General features: G+C 29.1%; 1 protein-coding gene across 2 annotated transcripts in view; it reads left to right on the top strand.

Moving 5' to 3' along the window:
• Positions 1-16848, top strand: part of LOC148231867 (homeobox protein Nkx-2.2-like) — a 28493-nt gene extending 11645 nt beyond the window's left edge. The window contains exons 2-4 of one of the 2 annotated variants that reach the window (XM_088192331.1): positions 6407-6520; positions 8455-8675; positions 15860-16848. In XM_088192331.1, the coding sequence (XP_088048457.1) occupies positions 6407-6520; positions 8455-8675; positions 15860-16380 (856 nt within the window). In that variant the 3' untranslated portion in view covers positions 16381-16848. The remainder of the gene's footprint in view (positions 1-6406; positions 6521-8454; positions 8676-15859) is intronic. The other variant, XM_088192332.1, reaches the window with a different exon arrangement.
• The last annotated feature ends 2070 nt before the right edge of the window (positions 16849-18918 follow it).

Genomic DNA, 18918 nt, shown 5'->3' with positions numbered 1-18918 from the left:
TTAAATATGTCACGGTTGAAAAAATTATAAAAAAATATTAATTACTCTAGAATCGGAAAGTATGTAGACTTTATAGACTGATGTTTTACTTAGGTTTATTAACGTTAAACAAATTATTTTAATAAATAATAATACGTTTTTATGAGATTATTATAATATATTTGTCAGATAAAATATTAGCTATATAAATAAATCATATTTGGGTCATATATTATACTTATTATTTATGAATGATAATACAACTATACTTATTAGAGTATTTTTTTTAATTCATAATTCGTTTGGCAATTTAATTTTATATTCTAAATGTGAAGGATATTATTTTTATTAAATTATTTTACAAAAACTAATTTTTAATTTTACATTTATCTGAATTTATAACATATCTTTGTAATGCTTATTTAGGTTTATTTGTTTTATTTAATTGTAAGGTCAATCATTTAAGATACATATTAATATATTGTTAAACATATATGGAAAAAGTTATATAGTCGTTAATAAAAAATAAAATACAAATAATAATATTTTTATCATATGTGTAAAGGTGATAAACTCTAACATATAAAACTCAAACAGCTTGCCAGATATCCAATATGCATTATCCCACAACCGTGCGAACGGAGGGTGAAACAATCGCCTCTAAAAAAAACATACACACTAACCATATCCATAACCCAATGAACTTTAAAACGCATCCGTATAATTGGAGGGTCGTAAACAGACCAGGTGTTCTGCTCGTCTCGTAATCACGTCAATTATTACCAATAAATAAACATCGATTGGGCGCATAAGCCATGACTCAGAACTGGAGAACACCTTGCAGAAATGATTGATAGCATACCTTGTTTGGGTAATGCATGCTATAACCACAAAATCACACATCATACTCAATCACGGACTTGTGATCTCGAGGTAAAGATAATAATTGTTTAAATCGGGAAAGATGGCAGTAGGCAAATGTCATTTTTTTTATTTACTTTCCGTATACAAATTTATATGGGACAGTTTCTGATTGATTTGAGCTGTAAATCTTAATTTAAACTGAACATTTTTACTTATTCTATTTAAAAAAAGCATATTTATGACCAAAATTGAGCTTTAAATAAACTCAATATATCTTTATCAATCGTAAAAATGTATCCGAATCTCGACCTTCAATAATGACTGTATGCCATTGATCTATAGAAGATTTTTCCAATTTTATTACGTCAAACTTATGTTTTAAGTGTGATGCATGTGTTTATAGTATACTAACTACCTACTAACATCGTGAAATCAGACTAGTACTTGTAAATCCGATTTGGAGCGGCGTTATCGTAGAACGATATGTCTGCCGTTCGTGTTAATGGCCGAAACCGTTTCGGATACGCAACTTCAAGTATCGCGGCATTAATTTCACGATATCGCCTACTAGATATAACAATAAACCTAGAAACTAGTCGAGGGCTTATTAAATGTTATGCGCCGTAGACGTGGAGTTGTAAACTTGATTGATGTATGCTAGTACGGATTTGATGTGAAACGTTGGCTTCTTCTTCAGCTCGTGTGGTTTAAATCAGATTTGCTGATAAATATGTGTTATTTTAATTATGACTTTTTAATGTAGGATACATTTATATTTCCATACATCGACATCGTGTCTCTATTAACAATACATATCTTATTATAATGAATGATTTTAAGATGTAGGAAAATGCTTAAGGTATTATTGGAAATGTGTATAACTGACAATCTGATAATTCTTATAGATAAACAAATTAAAAAATCAATAGTGAGAATGAACAACATCGTTGTGTGCAGAAAGATGGCCGATATTCGAAAAATATATAATGAGGAAGGCACTCGCAAATTGAGAAAATAGTGTTTCGGAGGACCAAAAACCATCATATTTTAGAGATTTATTTTATTGAGTTCTAAAATATGTATAAATAGAGTGAAAAGATTTATGAATCATTAAAAAAAATCAGATCTAAAGATTGTCTTATAGTTTATTAATATCTAAGTTCATTAATTACGGATTCTATGATTATAAAGATCAAAATTGATATGGCAAAGATGGCAATTCAAAGATTATAAACTAAGTTTCAAAATAAAAAAGCACATGCTTTTTATATTCCAAATTGCTTAAACCTGTACATTATTTTTTATTATAAAGTATTGGATTATTTGGCTCAATTGGGTACTTCAAAAGCTTAAAAAATGTAAAGAAATTTTACTGATCTGCTATGGGCAATAATTCAGCATGAGTGTTGCGTCAATGGACCGATTTAATGACGCGTATCGAGCAAGGTGTATGGAGATACATCACAATGGAGAAGAGATCTCCGCGGTCCGGCCAGACACACCGGCACCGGAAATCACTCTAAAACTACAATGGCCCCACGAGGACACCATGGGAATGCTTCATACAAATTAACTCACCATTGTGCCCACAAAGATACCTGCGGCTCGCCGTCAATGGACGGACACCTTCGAAAAGTTTCAAAAGCCACTCTGCGAAATTCGAAAGGACATTCTTCTCGTATGCTCGTAGAAAAAAAATGTAGTACTCGTATAATAATAATAACAGCCACGAATTATTATTTTATCGGATTGGTTCTGGAATTTTGGTTAATTTTATGAACGGTTTTGGTTAGGTTCAGGTAGATGCGATTTACCTCTTTAATCTTAAGCTTCTCTGATTTTGAGTGCACTCGATGCTGGGAAAAAATGAAATATTTTAATCTGCGCTTGGTGTTAGGAGATAAATAGTTTCTCATGGTGTTTAAGCATTATAATCAGGTGTAAAATCTATATTGTGGCAAATGAATTAGGATTAAAATTACAGATTTATCATAAAGAAACTACTTTTAAATTCACCGCTTAAATTAACTATTTTTCTGGCGTTTAATTTGTAATTATAATTAAATTGATATTAAATATAAGATTATTCTAAGTCTGTAATTTTTGAGTTACTGCAGTATTTTACTGGGGTTTCGTTATATTTTAGAAAGAAAGAATTAATCAAACATACTCAACCACAATTGTAGAACTTATTGCATTAGTTATTGAATATTTTTTATAATTATAATAATATGGATCAAAACTAGTGATATATAAAGCTTAATAATAATGTTTCCATTTTTTTATATATATGTATAGAATAAAAGCACAAAACACATAACGAATTTATTTGACTTTCTTCCTAAAAAAATATATTTCCATCACGTTGTTAAAAAGGTATATTTATAATTAAATAAATTTATTAAGAACTATTTTATGGAAACTAACAAAACTAATTTATTGAATGAGGCCACCCAGTTTGCACGAAGACCACTTGACTTCTTCACATGTGGTCAACAAAACAGCAACAATGCTCTGGTTTTTACATGGAGACATCCCACAGAGGCACACAGAAAAAGTGTTCCTTTATATAATATTATTAAGTTTATAGGTTTATAGGTCAAAAATAATATTAAACATGAATACATTTTTTTGTTGGATAAAGCTCCCTCATGAAACACTAATGGTTCTAAAAAACAGTTTTAGGAATTATGTTCCTGGTACTGATTTTGGTAACAACACGATTAAAGATTCATTTAACATGAAAGTTACTAATGCTTAACATTTTTTTGTATTTGGGCAAGATCTTTGAAACTACATTTCAGCAAAACTGAACTCACAAATTTTTGCTTACTTCTCAGATCTGATTACTCTGCACTTGCAAATAAAGTACTCCAACATTTGATTTCGTTCTACACACCGTATTTATGTGAATAAGCTTTTTTGGTTTGGTTATATATGAAATAAACTCAATGTAGAAGAGGATCAAAGAATAAAACTTTGCAACGTCAAACCCGACATTCCGGTTCTCTTTCTAAGGAAAAAACTACACATCATCTCATTCAGTAAAAATCATTTGCAGAAAATATATTTTAATGAGAATCATTTTAATTAATATTTCACCAAGAAATGTTTTTTATTCAATATGCTAATAAAAATATTAATTTCTATAAATACGCAAAACCAGAAATTTAAATAACCAGCCATACATTTTTTAGCAATATTTATTAAAAAGTATTGCCTATAAGATTATTGAGTCAAGAACGACTTAAAATGGTTAGGGTTGAGGTAGGGTCCGCAAAAAATGTTGTTCTACGGACTTCTACATAAATTTAAGAACCGCTGATCTTTACGAATATATTCGAATATTTTACCGTTTACTATTCCATATTCTAATATTGAATATTTGAAAATTCTAGTAACTATTATATGTAAAAAACAATAGTAACAAAAAACATTGACTTGCTAGTTATATAAAATATATCATTAATCTAGCAAATTAGTCTTCTACAAAAGCTATTTTTTTTCTATTTTTATATTTTATAGTCTAATGATAATATATTTTATTTAAAAATTAACGCATTATAATTTTTTAATAAATTATAAAGACACAGTTAAACTGACTTTTGACTATTTGGTTCAAAAAACAAATATTTAAAATTATTCTTAAGTTAAGAATAGGTTATGAAATTAAAAAATCAATTTAATAAATAAAAATTGATTAACAATAAAAAATACATGTGAGTACAATATACTATTAGATCACTACAATATAAAAATACTCGATAATTTTTAGAGCAAAAAAATTAATTTCTTCTTTATTCATAATTAAATTTTAGATCGTAAAACTTTCTTTAAAATATAATTATGAAAAAAATGTACTAAGTATCATAGTAGTATAATATAATTTAGTATATTATAAAATCATAATAAAAATTATTTTTGAGTACAAAGTAAAAATAGTGAAACTAAAATTCAACATATAAAAAATATTAGTTATACAGAAGTTTTATCTATAATTTTATTTTAGTAGTGAAAGTCTTGTGCAGGGTAAATTATCAAAAAATGTGGATTAAATCAGTTTATAGACTATTTTTAGACTGATTCAATTATAAATAAACAACCACCCAAAAGTTCACGATAAACATAAAAACCGACATTTCATGCGCGACAGCCTTAATAAATTCCAGCGCGCGACCGAGAAGTACATCTCGTTGAAACGTCTCCATGATATCGAATCACAAGAGATGATCCTTTCGCGAAGTTTTTTCATTATGAATCGATACGAAAGGTGAGTGTCTTACTCACCATTGGTCCGTTTCGGATCCGCCCCTCGAACCTCATCCGCCGATTGGTCGAGAACAACCCCGGGGGTGGGGGCGCCCGGTCTCCTCGGCCCTCGGGGGCGATTATGGGACTCAGTTCTCCGCGGCCTGTGCCCTGTCTCGCTGTTTATCCGTTGAACCCCTGCTCGTGAATATTGCACGTTTGGCGAACTTTTCAAATTGCACCAAAAGTGATCAAAATGAGTAACTGTGGATTGTGATGAAATTGGGGGTGTTGATTGTTTGATCGTTTGTTTTTGTTGTTGTTGATATTTTTAATTGGACAATGATTGGGAAGAGTGTGGGATCAGAGCGGTGGCCGGGGATGGCGGGGGCGCCCGAGCAGGAGCTCCTCGAGAGGCTCTTGGGGCTCGCTGCGCCCCCTCTGTTGGGTTGGCCGCCCCTGCTTCCGCCGTGGCCGCGACTTTTGTACCCCCAGTTGCCGGCACCATTACCTGGGTTTGTTTTTATTTTATTAATATGTTTATTCCCTGTGTCAACACTAAAATTAAAATAATTTAATAGTTCACCCGCGTTGGTGTAAACACTTAAAAAAGTATATAATACTTCATATTATGACACAATAATTGACAATGCATTCATACAAGCTGTGGAAGCGCCGCTTACAAAATTACAAAATTAGTAATAATACTAGTTAATGTAGATTTAATTACCAAGATTATTTAATTTTAGCATTTACATTATTTTTTAATTAGTATGGTTTTGATTAATATTTTTTTTACCTTTGGTACTGTATATCAAACCATTTTTAAAAAAAGGAAGTAATATTTAAATATGTAAATTTTTTACTTGATAATTTAAGAGCAATTTAATCTTTGCGAAACATTTTATTAGACACTAGTAAAGCAATATATTAATAATCTTTCAGTCACTAGGCAATATTTGTGGAGCCAAAATAATCTATATTTTAATAGATTTTTATAATATTTTAAATATGCATAATATACATAAATGCATATTAACTATTATATTATAATACAATCATTTTATATGTTATAAAAATAGTTTTAACCATTCCAAATTTTTTGTTAGTAATAGCTTCAATGAATCATTATGATTTATATACATATAAAAACAACATCGATATTCTTTATATAATTTAAACAGGAGTGAGTAACCTGAGTTTTTTATATTTATTATTTATATTTATAAACAAAAATCCGGTCGCATTATATTTCATGTCGCACTCTATAACAGATCTCGTGTCGTTGTTTTAGTATCAAATTTTCACGTTTCAGACAAAGAGATGCTTCCGATTTGATTTCTGGACATAAGCAGTTCCAAGACAATATTCATTGGCCCCTTTACGCGAAAAGGTTGCCCACTCCTGCTCGATATAATACAATGTTTCAGTAGGTACATTGAAATAATATTTTTATGTGTAATATAAATCGTTTTTGTGTGTATCTTAAATAGAGTCACATCCGCAAGCATAATTTATCTCCGCAAAGCCAATAAACACGAATTAGATAATCCTTAACGACCGAAAGAAATATTGCCCTTTTCCTTTGGGGGTGTCTTATCGGGCGATAAATCTGTGTTAGTGGGAACAATCTTCCCCCAATATTGTGGATTGATCAGTTCATCCGCATATTGCTTTTGATCATTTTGTAGTTCAATATCTTATAACCATTATAAAAAGTACATCGTATCATTACTATATTTGCAAAACTGTCCATTTTTTTTAATATACATGAATTAATTTATATTAAATATATAAGAAAGCAACGAATATATTATTGAAAATATATGACACTCATGTAATTATGAAGTTAAACACTAAGGTTGAAATGGTTGATCTAAAAAATAAAAAATATATGAAAAATCTATTACTTTATATATCTAGGCTTAATCACCAATTTTGATGAATGCGATTTTAATGTCTATGTAAAATCTATTGTTTCTTTGATTTAGAGATAGAGAGACACTAGAATAGACTAGTATTTAAATTGTGGTACTGGATATAGACGAAAATTCGGATTTTAACAATTAAATGGAAAGGTTTTGCCAGTGAAAACGAAATATAAATTATTGAGTGTCGGAAGAATTTTTGGCAATGAAATATTTCTATTCAAAATTGTTTATAGTCCTTTCGAGGAAAATTGTAGTCCATCTTTTACAAGTTTTAGCACCACAGTCGGCTTAGCACCTGAGTCCTCATTGAAACCTGCTATCACAGGTATCCTTTTATGAGCGATACGTGATAGGACAATGGTCTATCGGGATTTTCGCCGACGGAACGTGCTCGAACGCCTGTTCGTCAAGGATCATTACATTATCTTCCCACACGTATTTCGTTTTAACAACCTGTTCAGGTGTCGAATTCACACCGTGTTTTACGGCGAATCGGCACTCGTGAATGAATTATGGATTGTGCCTTTTCATTCATTCACTCGATTGGCTTTATAGAACTTTACAGATAAGCTCAAAAGGAAACATTTTTTTGAAGGTCCTCTTTTTTGCCACAATTAAGGTCCGACAAAGAGGAAGAGCGACTTTGATAAATTAAAAGTTGTGGAATGTTTATTGTGATGTATAACCTTCAAGTTTGCCAGTTATTTTTAGATAACGCCTATTTGTTGTGGTAAATTCGGAGGTAAAAATATAAGTACATGGGATTAAGAGTATAATTGTATTTTGTTAAATTAAAACTTGTTTAATTGAACTAATAATATTTTTAATTATTTATTAGTTTGAAGTTTTTAATGATTTAAAAAAAATTGATTTTGACGAGTATCATAAATTCTATGTATTTAAGATTTATATTTTTATGATTGAGTTAAAAAACCATGATTGACAAATTAATATATTGATTAATTAAAAATTAATTGATGCCACAATTATCTGTATGAAATAAAATGCAATGATTTCATTAAAATAAACTATATTCACACACTCAAAAATAATTTATAATATACATATATAAGTAGTTAGTCGTCATATAAAAATACATGATATCTAATAATTTAAGAAATGTATGCATATTTTTATTTTAAATAAAAAAAATTAGTAAGGAATATGCTTGTAAGTTTTTCATTAAGAGAAAATAACATACATGTATGTATATACAATTTTTTTGCAGTATAGCATAATTCTAACCCAACATAACTAATTTTTGATTCAATAAAAAAATTCTTTCAATAGAGTTCAGTCAATATCAAATTTAGGTTGTTTTGAAAGTGACACATAATTAAATAACGAGCCTATTTTAATAATAAATATAATATGTAATACAATGCTTATAACTTACACATTGAATTAATTATTTATATTGTTTGATTAACAGATTATTAGACAATATGAAGACACCTGGCCAGCGACCTTCTAGTTTTCACATATGTGACATTCTGGACATACCGGACGGAAGAGGACCTGGGGGCGGCGTCCCAGAAGGGGGTTCGATTCCTTCCTCTCACCCCCACACAGCACCGCCCCCGCCACCCCTTGGACCATACACATCTGAGCGACCTTTGCACGCGTCGTGGACATTACCTCCAGACCATCATGGTAATTATTAATCTTACATTAAAAACTAGAAATAGTAGACGTCTACCTTATATAACACTTCACACATAATTTTGTTGCAAAGTTAGTTAAGAAGACACAGAGTGTTTATCTGTATTGGTATTTTCCCCATAAAATATAAAATCGACTGTAATAAAAAATCTACAAATCCTCGCAAATAAATATTAAAAATATTAGCAACTAAAGAAACTGTTTGACACTTTTTTCTTTAAAATAGTCGACATTATAAAATATAACAGTAAAAAATAGTACAGTTTAAATCACTACAAATAAATCAAGCTTTTTTATTATCTTAGTTACAAAAAGTAAAATGGTAAAGACTATTCACTACAAGCGTAAATTCAATAATCTTGGAATACACGAATTGATTCGGTTAAAATTTAATGTTAATTGTATGATTCACATCTTATGTTATCTTAATTTTTTTACTGGTTAAACGTAAACAATTTTAATACTAGTGCTCTTAACAGTACGTTTATCAGTCGAATTCCCGTCGCCTCTCGACGCAGATTTTTTGCGATTAGATAGATCTTCCGATCGTGATCTAACAGAAAATAAGCTGATTTAGAACGATACGCTTTGTTAATTAACATGCTACCTGGTTATTTTGTGTATCTCGATACTTGAACGTGTCATAAAAGGCACTCCAAATTTTGAAAACGTCAAATCGAGTGCACTCGTGGCGGGTAATCCACTTTTAAGCAGATAATCACTTTCGGTAGTGCTTTATGACTATAATAATAACTATTAATTGACACATTTATCATCTCACTTACCAAAAATGTCATGCATAAATTATGTTCCAGCTATTAGATGCGAATTTTAAAATATCCACGAAAGTTAAAATATGATAGAGCACTTAATTAACTATATTTCTTCCTAGTCATTTATATATAAATCCTATATTATTAATCAGTCATTAATTTAATAATCAATAATTTATCAGAAAATCTTTCTTTAGTTGTTAGGCTAATTGGACTAATGCCTATTATGTTAAAATAAATTAAAGAAAAACATTAAACATTCTATATATGTGAGATTAGAATATTTTTTTTACTATAGGAATTATATTTTTATCTTACACTTTGACCTTCTTTTTGAAGTGAAAAGTTTGTATAAGATAGTGAAATATTCAACAAATTATATATACTTGAATCAGCAATTAGATGTCACATTTTTAAAATACAAATTTGCCTCATCATTGCGTTCAGTAAATTATATTCCATCTTTATAATTCGATCGTTACGATTATTCTTTCAGTATTTTTATATTTTCTGTCTGAAAAATGGTATCAGTTCCTTGAACGCTAAAATTATTTTAAGCACTTAATCAGTGTTAAAATCAGGATTTTTTAAATTTTAATTAGGAAAAAAGGGATCTGCTTAAAAAAAATTTTCGCAGAAGAGAAATCTTGTTAAATATTTTTAACAAAAATATTATCTTCCGTCTATTTATTTATTCAAGTATTAAAGCTTAATAAATATTGCAGTTCTTTGATTTTAAAAACCACATTGTTTGAGTATTTAGGACAATATTTAATTTATGTTTAAGAGCAATATTTATTAGGTAATCCCGAAATGATTGCCGTTTTATTTTAATGAAATTAAAAAATCACTTGTAAATGTGTAATGATTTCAAATATAATTTTCTTCAAAATATATAACATTTTCCTTCATATATGTAAGATTTTAATTCCATTAACATAAAATATTGGAGGTTGTGATTCAAAATATTTCGATAGCCCCTTTTTCCCATTGTATTATGATTTTTTCCATCTAGGAAGTTCAAAATTTTAAAACATTTACGGGTTGTTAATGAATCACCTATCACTTCACAAATGTTTTTAATGGCGGAAGTTGGTATTTTTTTAAAAATAAATTTATATAACATGCAATTTGTATAATTTTTTTAACAAATCTATTTTTTAAGTATCGGAATTTGGAAGCAAAATGTGCAGCAAAACAAATTTAACAAAAAAGTACTCAGATTACATAATATGTATAGCTTACATGTATCTAAATATTTTCGTTATTCTTTAAATTTATGTTAAACATTAACAAATTTTGATTTTAAACTAGATGTAATATCTGGAATTCACCATCAGTCGATTTTTTAATGTCAGATATAAATTATCATTATCGTTATGATCCATCAAAATAATAACACTAACATTATTTAAACATACTTAAATCATTATTTTTCCATTTTAATTCATAGTCGTTACTACATCGTCTGTTTCAAACCTTAGTTCAAATACCCTGAATGTTTCTCTACATTTTTTTATGAATCGAGGCTAATTTGTTCTAGATTATATATGGACCATATTATCTGCATATCGCAGATTGGAACCTATTTCAGTAATTAAATTGAAAAGTTGTCTAGTTTTTATATAAATAAGTAGCTGAACTTGCGGTTAGTATACCAACAATTGTTATATAAAATCAAAATGGCGGCTTTTGATTCGTACGTTTAAGGGCGTATTGATACGCCGAAATTCTGCGAGCCCCACACATGCCTCCCCATTTGTAACAATGACAATAAAATACCCGGCTAATAGATGAAAACCTCGAATGTAAAGATCAAAAGGGGATGTAAGTGATTTTAATGTGGGCACGACAAAAGTGAAACACATACAGGATGTTCACGATAGCACTATAAAAACTTTCAATAAATAATCGCGATACTTTTTCTAAAACTTTAAAGCAACAGCTTCTGCTACGATAGTTACGTATTTTATATCTGATCGAATGTTGAGGGTGACAACATCACGATGCATACACATTAATGTCTTGAAAGAAAAATATCTTTGGTCAGGATACATATATTTTTGAAAGATGTATCAGAATGAAATTCAGATCTATATTATTGATCAAACACTGTAGCAATAATTTTTTCAATTTTTTATAGATGCTTGATTTTTACTTAAGATTTAAGAATGTATCTAGTTGTAGTAGTATGTCAGTGAGGTAATGTCATTTTAAATTTATATGTTTCATTGTATTTACAAATGCTGTTATTATATGGATTAAAACTTATGTAAATTTTGTAGAGTAAATTGTTTTGAGTACAAGATGGTGTGTGTGTTTCTTGGACTATTAATATAAATATTTTAACATCAAGTGCTACTTTTGTGTGTAAATTCTAAAAAATAAATAAGCAATACATCGAAATGATATTTTATATGGCGTTCAAATAATTGTAATCCAGATTGATAAAATACTTATAACTCGCGTGGTGTATACACACTTAGTTTACTTAACTTGGTTGTTTATTTTTAGGCTCATATTTGGTTCTATAGATCAGTGGTGCGTAAACTACATATTTTCATTTCTAAACCCCCACCTTTTTTTTTAATCGTCAACGTAGTTGAAGCGAAATTATTTGTAAGATTTGCTTCTGGCTTGTTAAAGGTCTGAATGAAGATTTTATGAAACAATTGATTTATTTATGCATGTGGGTGAAATTATTTTTTTAGTGGAAAATATTAAAAAAAACTTACATGTATCTATATTGGAAATTGTAAGCCGTTAATCATTTTCTAGACACGTGTTGATTTTCCGGAAGTCGCTAAGAGACTGAGAGAGTACGCGATCTGTACCGCGTCTCTTGACACTTCATCCGGCAGCTATTGGGACTGTCTACTGTTTGTCATTGCTGCCGTCATTGAACATTAATGCCGATAAAATAATTTTATTTTGCGATTCTTGTTGAATGCCATATACATATTTATATGAGAACTCAAACAGTTTTTCTTGACCCACTCAGGGGTTGCTATTAGGGCTCTCAATTATTCATAGTTTTTAACTATTAGAATATTGAATATAAAATTGTTCGAGTATTCGAATATATTCTTAATTTTTTCTCGGTTTTTACCGATATTAATTTATTTAAGGAATTAGAAAAAATAATCAATTAATTGCGTATAAATTATTTGTGGTTAATAATAATTATTTTCATTAATTATTAACTACAGTTCAGTGAAGGCGTCAGAAGGAAAATATTTTTTTTGATAAGGGACGCCATTTCAGCTTTTTCCAGAGTGGGGAAAAACTTAGCCAGTTTGTAAATTTATATTTAAAATTACAAAAATTTCATTCGAGATAGTATAAACGAATATTTTACGAATATTCGAATATTCATATAGTTGAAAATTGATTGAAAAATTGATAATCCATGGTTTGCGCACCCCTGCTAAAGAATAGTTATTGATAATTAATATTTCAACAATTTCAGAAATAAATTAAGGTTTCATTAAAGGCTTTAAATGTTCATAGTATCGATTTGCTTAAAGCGAGCTTAATTTATTATTAAAAATTAAAATCATATAATAAAAATATATTTATACAGCATCCCCTATATTGGTGAAAGTGTTGCCATATCGCATGACCGTTTTCCCTGCGCGAAACATTCACTCATTGGCTAAATCCAAAATGAATAATTAAATCCGGACGAGGGGGGCGAATTGTGTGAATATTTTTTTCACACTTGATATTAAATGCCGGGTGAGACTTCAGTTGATCTCTGCGCTCTCCAACGTTTGTTTGTGAATCAAAAGTGGGGGCCAAAAATGGGGTTGAATGAATAAATATAAAAAAATAACAAGCCAATCTGTTGTGCGGGATTGTGTACACAAAATATAAAAAATATAACGGTAAAGCATCTATTCCTCAAAAATATATTGTGATCGATCATAAAAATGGAATGTTTAAAATTAGATTTTTATTTATAAAATGGAAGCTAAACAGAATCAAATAGCAGATGTCTTCTGATGCCGTAAAACCGAAACTTTTGAAAGCTTGCAAGGTCCTAAGGTTGTAAAGCTTTTTTATATTGATGAAATCTCGAATATATATTTTTTTTAAATATAATAATTGGTCAAGGTATTCTAAAAATAAAATAATCAAGTCTCACGCAATTTGCAATACAACACGAATTGTCCATTTGTGGTGTGCACTTATAGTTTGATTATTCAATTATTTTTTTTCACAGAATATGATGTTTGTAAAATACTAGCTTTATATTATTATTCTTTGGTAATTATTTTCATTTGACAGCATATATGTATATTTTGAATGCTTCTCTCGTGACATAGTGCCATAAAACTGACCACCACTATTAAAAAAATCACATTAGAGATTATTATACAATTACACATTAGCGATTATTAAGTACATGTGTTCCATGTCTTCACAAGTCGCATTCCATTGCATAATTTTGGTACTTTTAAATTTCTCAACAGCATAATAGAGCTATAAACAACGAAGGTTAGTTTGTGTTTTTCCTATTAATGGAATTTAAGATTTCAGCCGGCTAACTAAAATTTGTAGTTAATTAAATAACGCTCTTTAAAATTACCGCATACTTTATGACCAACAAATAGTAGTGTGCTTTAAATATTGTTATTGAATCTCTACTGTTGTGATTTAAATAACTATCTGAATATCTACTTATATAATATTATTTGAAACATAAGTTGCACTGAATTTATGTAAGCATTTCATTGTATCAAAACGATCTGTGAAAATATAATATATCCCCTTTTTTGAGACAGACAAATATAATGACAATTTTAAGAATTATAGTGTAGATATAAAATACAATTAAATTAGCAATATATGGTTTTACACATATTTCCGACAATTTGCAATTTCCATCTCAGAAAAAAAGTACAACTTAAAGATTTGTTAAGCTATTTTTAATATTAATGTTTGGTTTTAGAACAACTTTTAATCTACAATATATAATATTTTTATTGTTACTTAGCGTCTTAATCTTATTTTTTATACATAATTAAGTGCAAAATATATTTGTAATTGGTAGATGAATATGAAATTGGTTAATAAGAGAAGACTCAGGCGCTGAAAGTTTGAGAAGGCCTGCAGGCAAATTAGTCCGAGCCTTTGTATCGGTTAGCAGCGAGTCCGCACAATAAACAGAAACACGTCGAATAAACCGTGAATACACATCTACTTAAACTTCGTTTATCTCCCCTTCTTGTGGGGTGCTCCCCTATTATGTCGTTCGGTGTAAATGTTTGGTCGGTTGTTGTTCAACTGTGATTCGTCGTCGTTCAACACGAAACTGGAAATTTCGCTTTCGGGCAGACACTTGTCGAATTTCGAGTGCCTCTCCAGATTGAATTTTGTTATTGTTGATAAAATTGTGGTATGAAGTATTGCCACTTTTGAAGATTTGGGCCTTGTACGCCCATTATACAAATCAAAAAATAAATAAATAAACGATTATTGATAAAATGTGCGCAAAATAACTTGAATAATAATATATGGCACATATATTATATTTAATATCTTTTTAAACCATGCGCATTATTTAAGAATACATATCTTACAATATGTGTCATTTACATTGTTAATAAATTTGGTATATGCCGACGCGAAATCATAACTTCTCATTGCTTTAAAAAAAACTAATTAAAATAACCATCCTCAGTATATGTATTATATAAAAAACACTACATAATCAATTACATTATGCAATCAAAGTAGACTATGTTTTTATGATACTACATCATTGAGGACCCTTTGGCTTATAGAATTTTTAAATAATATTACTAACCAATTAAATGCCAGTGACTCACCGGTGCGTCATTTCTTAAAAAAATTTCACAAATTAATTTTTTAAAGCAAGTTTACGTATTATTTACAAATTATATTTTTTTAATTATTAAAGATACTAAATTCATTTAACAGGTGATTCTCTAAAAAGCCACTGGCGTTTAAAAGGTTAAGCCGCCTATATATATTAAACAAAGTGTCATTAAAAATACAGTTTCAAAACATATTTATGATGTTAATATTACGTATTTATTTCATGCTTATTAAAATATTCCTATGACTTTTAAAAGTACAAAAAAATGCAAACGCCTTCTATTTAAGGCCAATAAAATATGACATCTGCTGAAATTTCAATGCAGATACCACCGATCTATAATACGACCCAAACTTCAGACATATATAAAATAAACTATATAACTACTAGCTACGCCCAATTTCGTTTCAATATCAACAATGGATCCGACACAATAGAGCAATATGTCACGCCAATTTTTTTCTTCGCCAAATCTCAGCCATTCATGATATAAAACCGTAAATCTATTCAATAAAAGACTCGCATAAATTTCATGCTACTATTTCTATTGTTCTCAGGTATTTTGGGCCAGCAAGCGAGTCCTGATAGTACATCTCCGGCTGCTTCTGACGCTCCTATGTCTTCACTTGGAAACAATAGGCGCTCCGAGGAACCTCAAGATGATGATCAAGAAGAAGATGAGGAAGAAACGTCCCTATCTGGTCAATTACAGTCACATAAGAAGAGAAAACGCAGGGTTTTGTTCTCGAAAGCTCAGACTTATGAATTGGAGAGAAGATTCAGACAACAGCGCTATCTATCAGCGCCTGAAAGAGAACACTTAGCTAGCTTAATCAGATTGACTCCGACGCAAGTGAAAATCTGGTTCCAAAACCACAGATACAAGACGAAGAGGGCTCATCAAGAAAAAGGAATGCAAGAACAAGGATCATTAGCCTCTCCTAGACGAGTGGCGGTTCCTGTCTTGGTCAGAGATGGAAGACCATGTGCTGGAGCTAGAGCACCAGGAGACTTCACTTCTATCTTGCTACCGCCTTGTCAACCCGGACATCTATCACAACAACCGAGATGGTGGTAGAATAGAATCTAAAATTATTTTAAAAAATCGCAATAATTACATATATATGATTCATTCGAATTATTTCATCGAATATTTTTCTAAAAAAATCTCTTTTATGTTTATATTTATGAAGAAAAAAAACCAAAGATTTTTGCCCACAACAAAATATATAAATATATTTTTTTCAATAAATTCAAAGAAAAACGCAACAAACAAATTTTATCAGTAATATAAATCATTCCTTAGAACGACATGATTTTATATCGCTACAAGATAAGATAAGTCCAAACAAATAAACAATTTATTAATTAAAAATATATATACTTTGCTAATCTACGGCGCAAATTATATATTTTCTCCTATATATATATAATTACATTCCATCTTCTCTAATAATATAAGTTAATTTAATCGTTCATTGAATATTTTGTATATAAAATTATATTATGAATAAAAATAAATAAAAATCGCTATATTACCTAAGAAATGTGTATATTATATAAACTATTCCTTACGTTAACAAAAAAAAATATTTATTAAATTGTATATTTGAATATTTTAATGTTAATTGTTAATAAAACGTGTAAATTTCTCCATTTAGAACAAATTACCATTTATGTGTATAGAAAATCATGTTAATGTAGATATGACTTTAAATTGTTATTAAATAAAGTAAATACAATAACATAAACGCTATTTATTGTGTGTGAATATGAAAAAAATAGTTGTGTTATCAACATGTTGTACATTTCATATATAAAAATAAAGAAGAATAAATAAACTTTTTTTTTGTGTCAATTAAGTGTTTTCATACGATAAACGTTCCCATTTTTGTGTGGTGTAAATCAAACGAGAATTTTATTATTTGTCATATGGCGCCATATTTTCCTTATCGTCAGACTGTTATATCGAACAGGTAAGATATAACTACTTAAATGTATGTGTGATATAGATACTAGCAGAAAAATACTATATGTATAGAGAATCTATATAATAATGTGGCTGCAAACTAATGTACTAATCGATACGTAATGATAAAACGTCGCTTATCTACTTTAATATACCATATTGTGTCAGTGGTTCTCAATATGCCTAGCATGTGGAGAGTTTAATGCGTATGGAATCCTTGACATTAAAACAAACTGGGTTATCTTTAAAATAAATATAAAAGTAGTGTAAAGTAAATGCATATTGAAGGCGTAGAAAAACACTGTAGTGATATTTATTTTTATGAGAAATGCAACTCAAATAAAATATGTTATACAAATATTATCAATTCATCATTTTACATTTTTAAATAATGCATTAATACTATAGATATAGAAAAAATATAAGCCTAATTTAAACATACCCAGTGGGACTTCAAAAAAAGTTTGTACTTAACCTAATGTAAGTTCCAAAACTATAATTAGTTATAGAACTTTTATTAGGTTAGATTTGGATTTAAACAGCAAATGCACGTTTTAAAACTGTCAAATTGAGCTTCATAGATATTTTAGAGCAGCACATTAGCGCCTATCAGTTCAATAATATTTTCCCTCATAGAAATATATGTATACTTATGACTTGATTAGTAAAAATATAACTTTACCAAAAAATACACATTCACTGTAACATTTATACATCGGATGTAAATAAATAATGGTAAGTATGTAAATATGTATATTACTACATATATAAAAGTTAAAATCATATAATTTTACTAGCACCTGCCAGATAATTTATATTTTCACTGGTAAAAATATATATCTACTGGTGAAAATGTATTCCGATATGATTTTACTGAAATGACGTATTAAAAAAAATATTTTCGGGTTAGATTCGAGACTGTTTTTTCTAGATTTTATTTTAGGAATTAGGAACATTTATTTAGCCTTAAAACATTGTCAATTACTGATAAAACAATCTATAAAAACATCAAATTAATATAATTCAGCTGGTGCTGTTGATGATTTAACGTTATTTATTTGCTTTTTCCTATGGTATTCGATCTGAAAATTTAGATCAAATACCTAAATTTACTGCTACTAATTACATTAGTTGAATAGTTCATCTCATTTCTAATATTTTTAAACGTTTAAAAAGCAATAAAGTCAGCAATAATTAAAAAAAAAAAATTTAGCACAAACGGAGTCGCGTCAAAAAACTACAATCTGTCCCTTTGAATAATAATGTTTATTGTGAAAGTACTATCGAGAAAGTGGGTGCTTTTGAAGGCAATGTTCCGCTGCTTTTATTTCTTGTATAATGTGTATAAAAAGGGCTAAAGGAACTTATACCTAAAAATAAATTAGTATATAGGTACATCTAAAACAACTGTAGCTTAGCTTAGATTTTTTTATAAATATATACTTGCTATGATTTTTGCAGAGTTGGGCCCCTCAAGAAAAACGGGCATCAGGAATTTGTCCTCTCCCCCTACTCTCGGTGAGCCTGGCAATACTACCAATAAAAAATAATAAACCAGAAATTGTAGAGAAAAGAAAACTAAGAGGAATGTGGAAAATAACTAGGAAACAAAACAACGAAATAGTTAAAACAAATTCTAAGAGACAT

This window comes from Plectrocnemia conspersa, unplaced genomic scaffold (assembly GCF_051122295.1).
Source record: "Plectrocnemia conspersa isolate PC_06_02 unplaced genomic scaffold, ASM5112229v1 ptg000009l, whole genome shotgun sequence".
Lineage (NCBI taxonomy): Eukaryota > Metazoa > Arthropoda > Insecta > Trichoptera > Polycentropodidae > Plectrocnemia > Plectrocnemia conspersa.
Note: the sequence above shows the minus strand (reverse complement) of the source record. Positions and strands in the feature narration are given on the sequence as shown.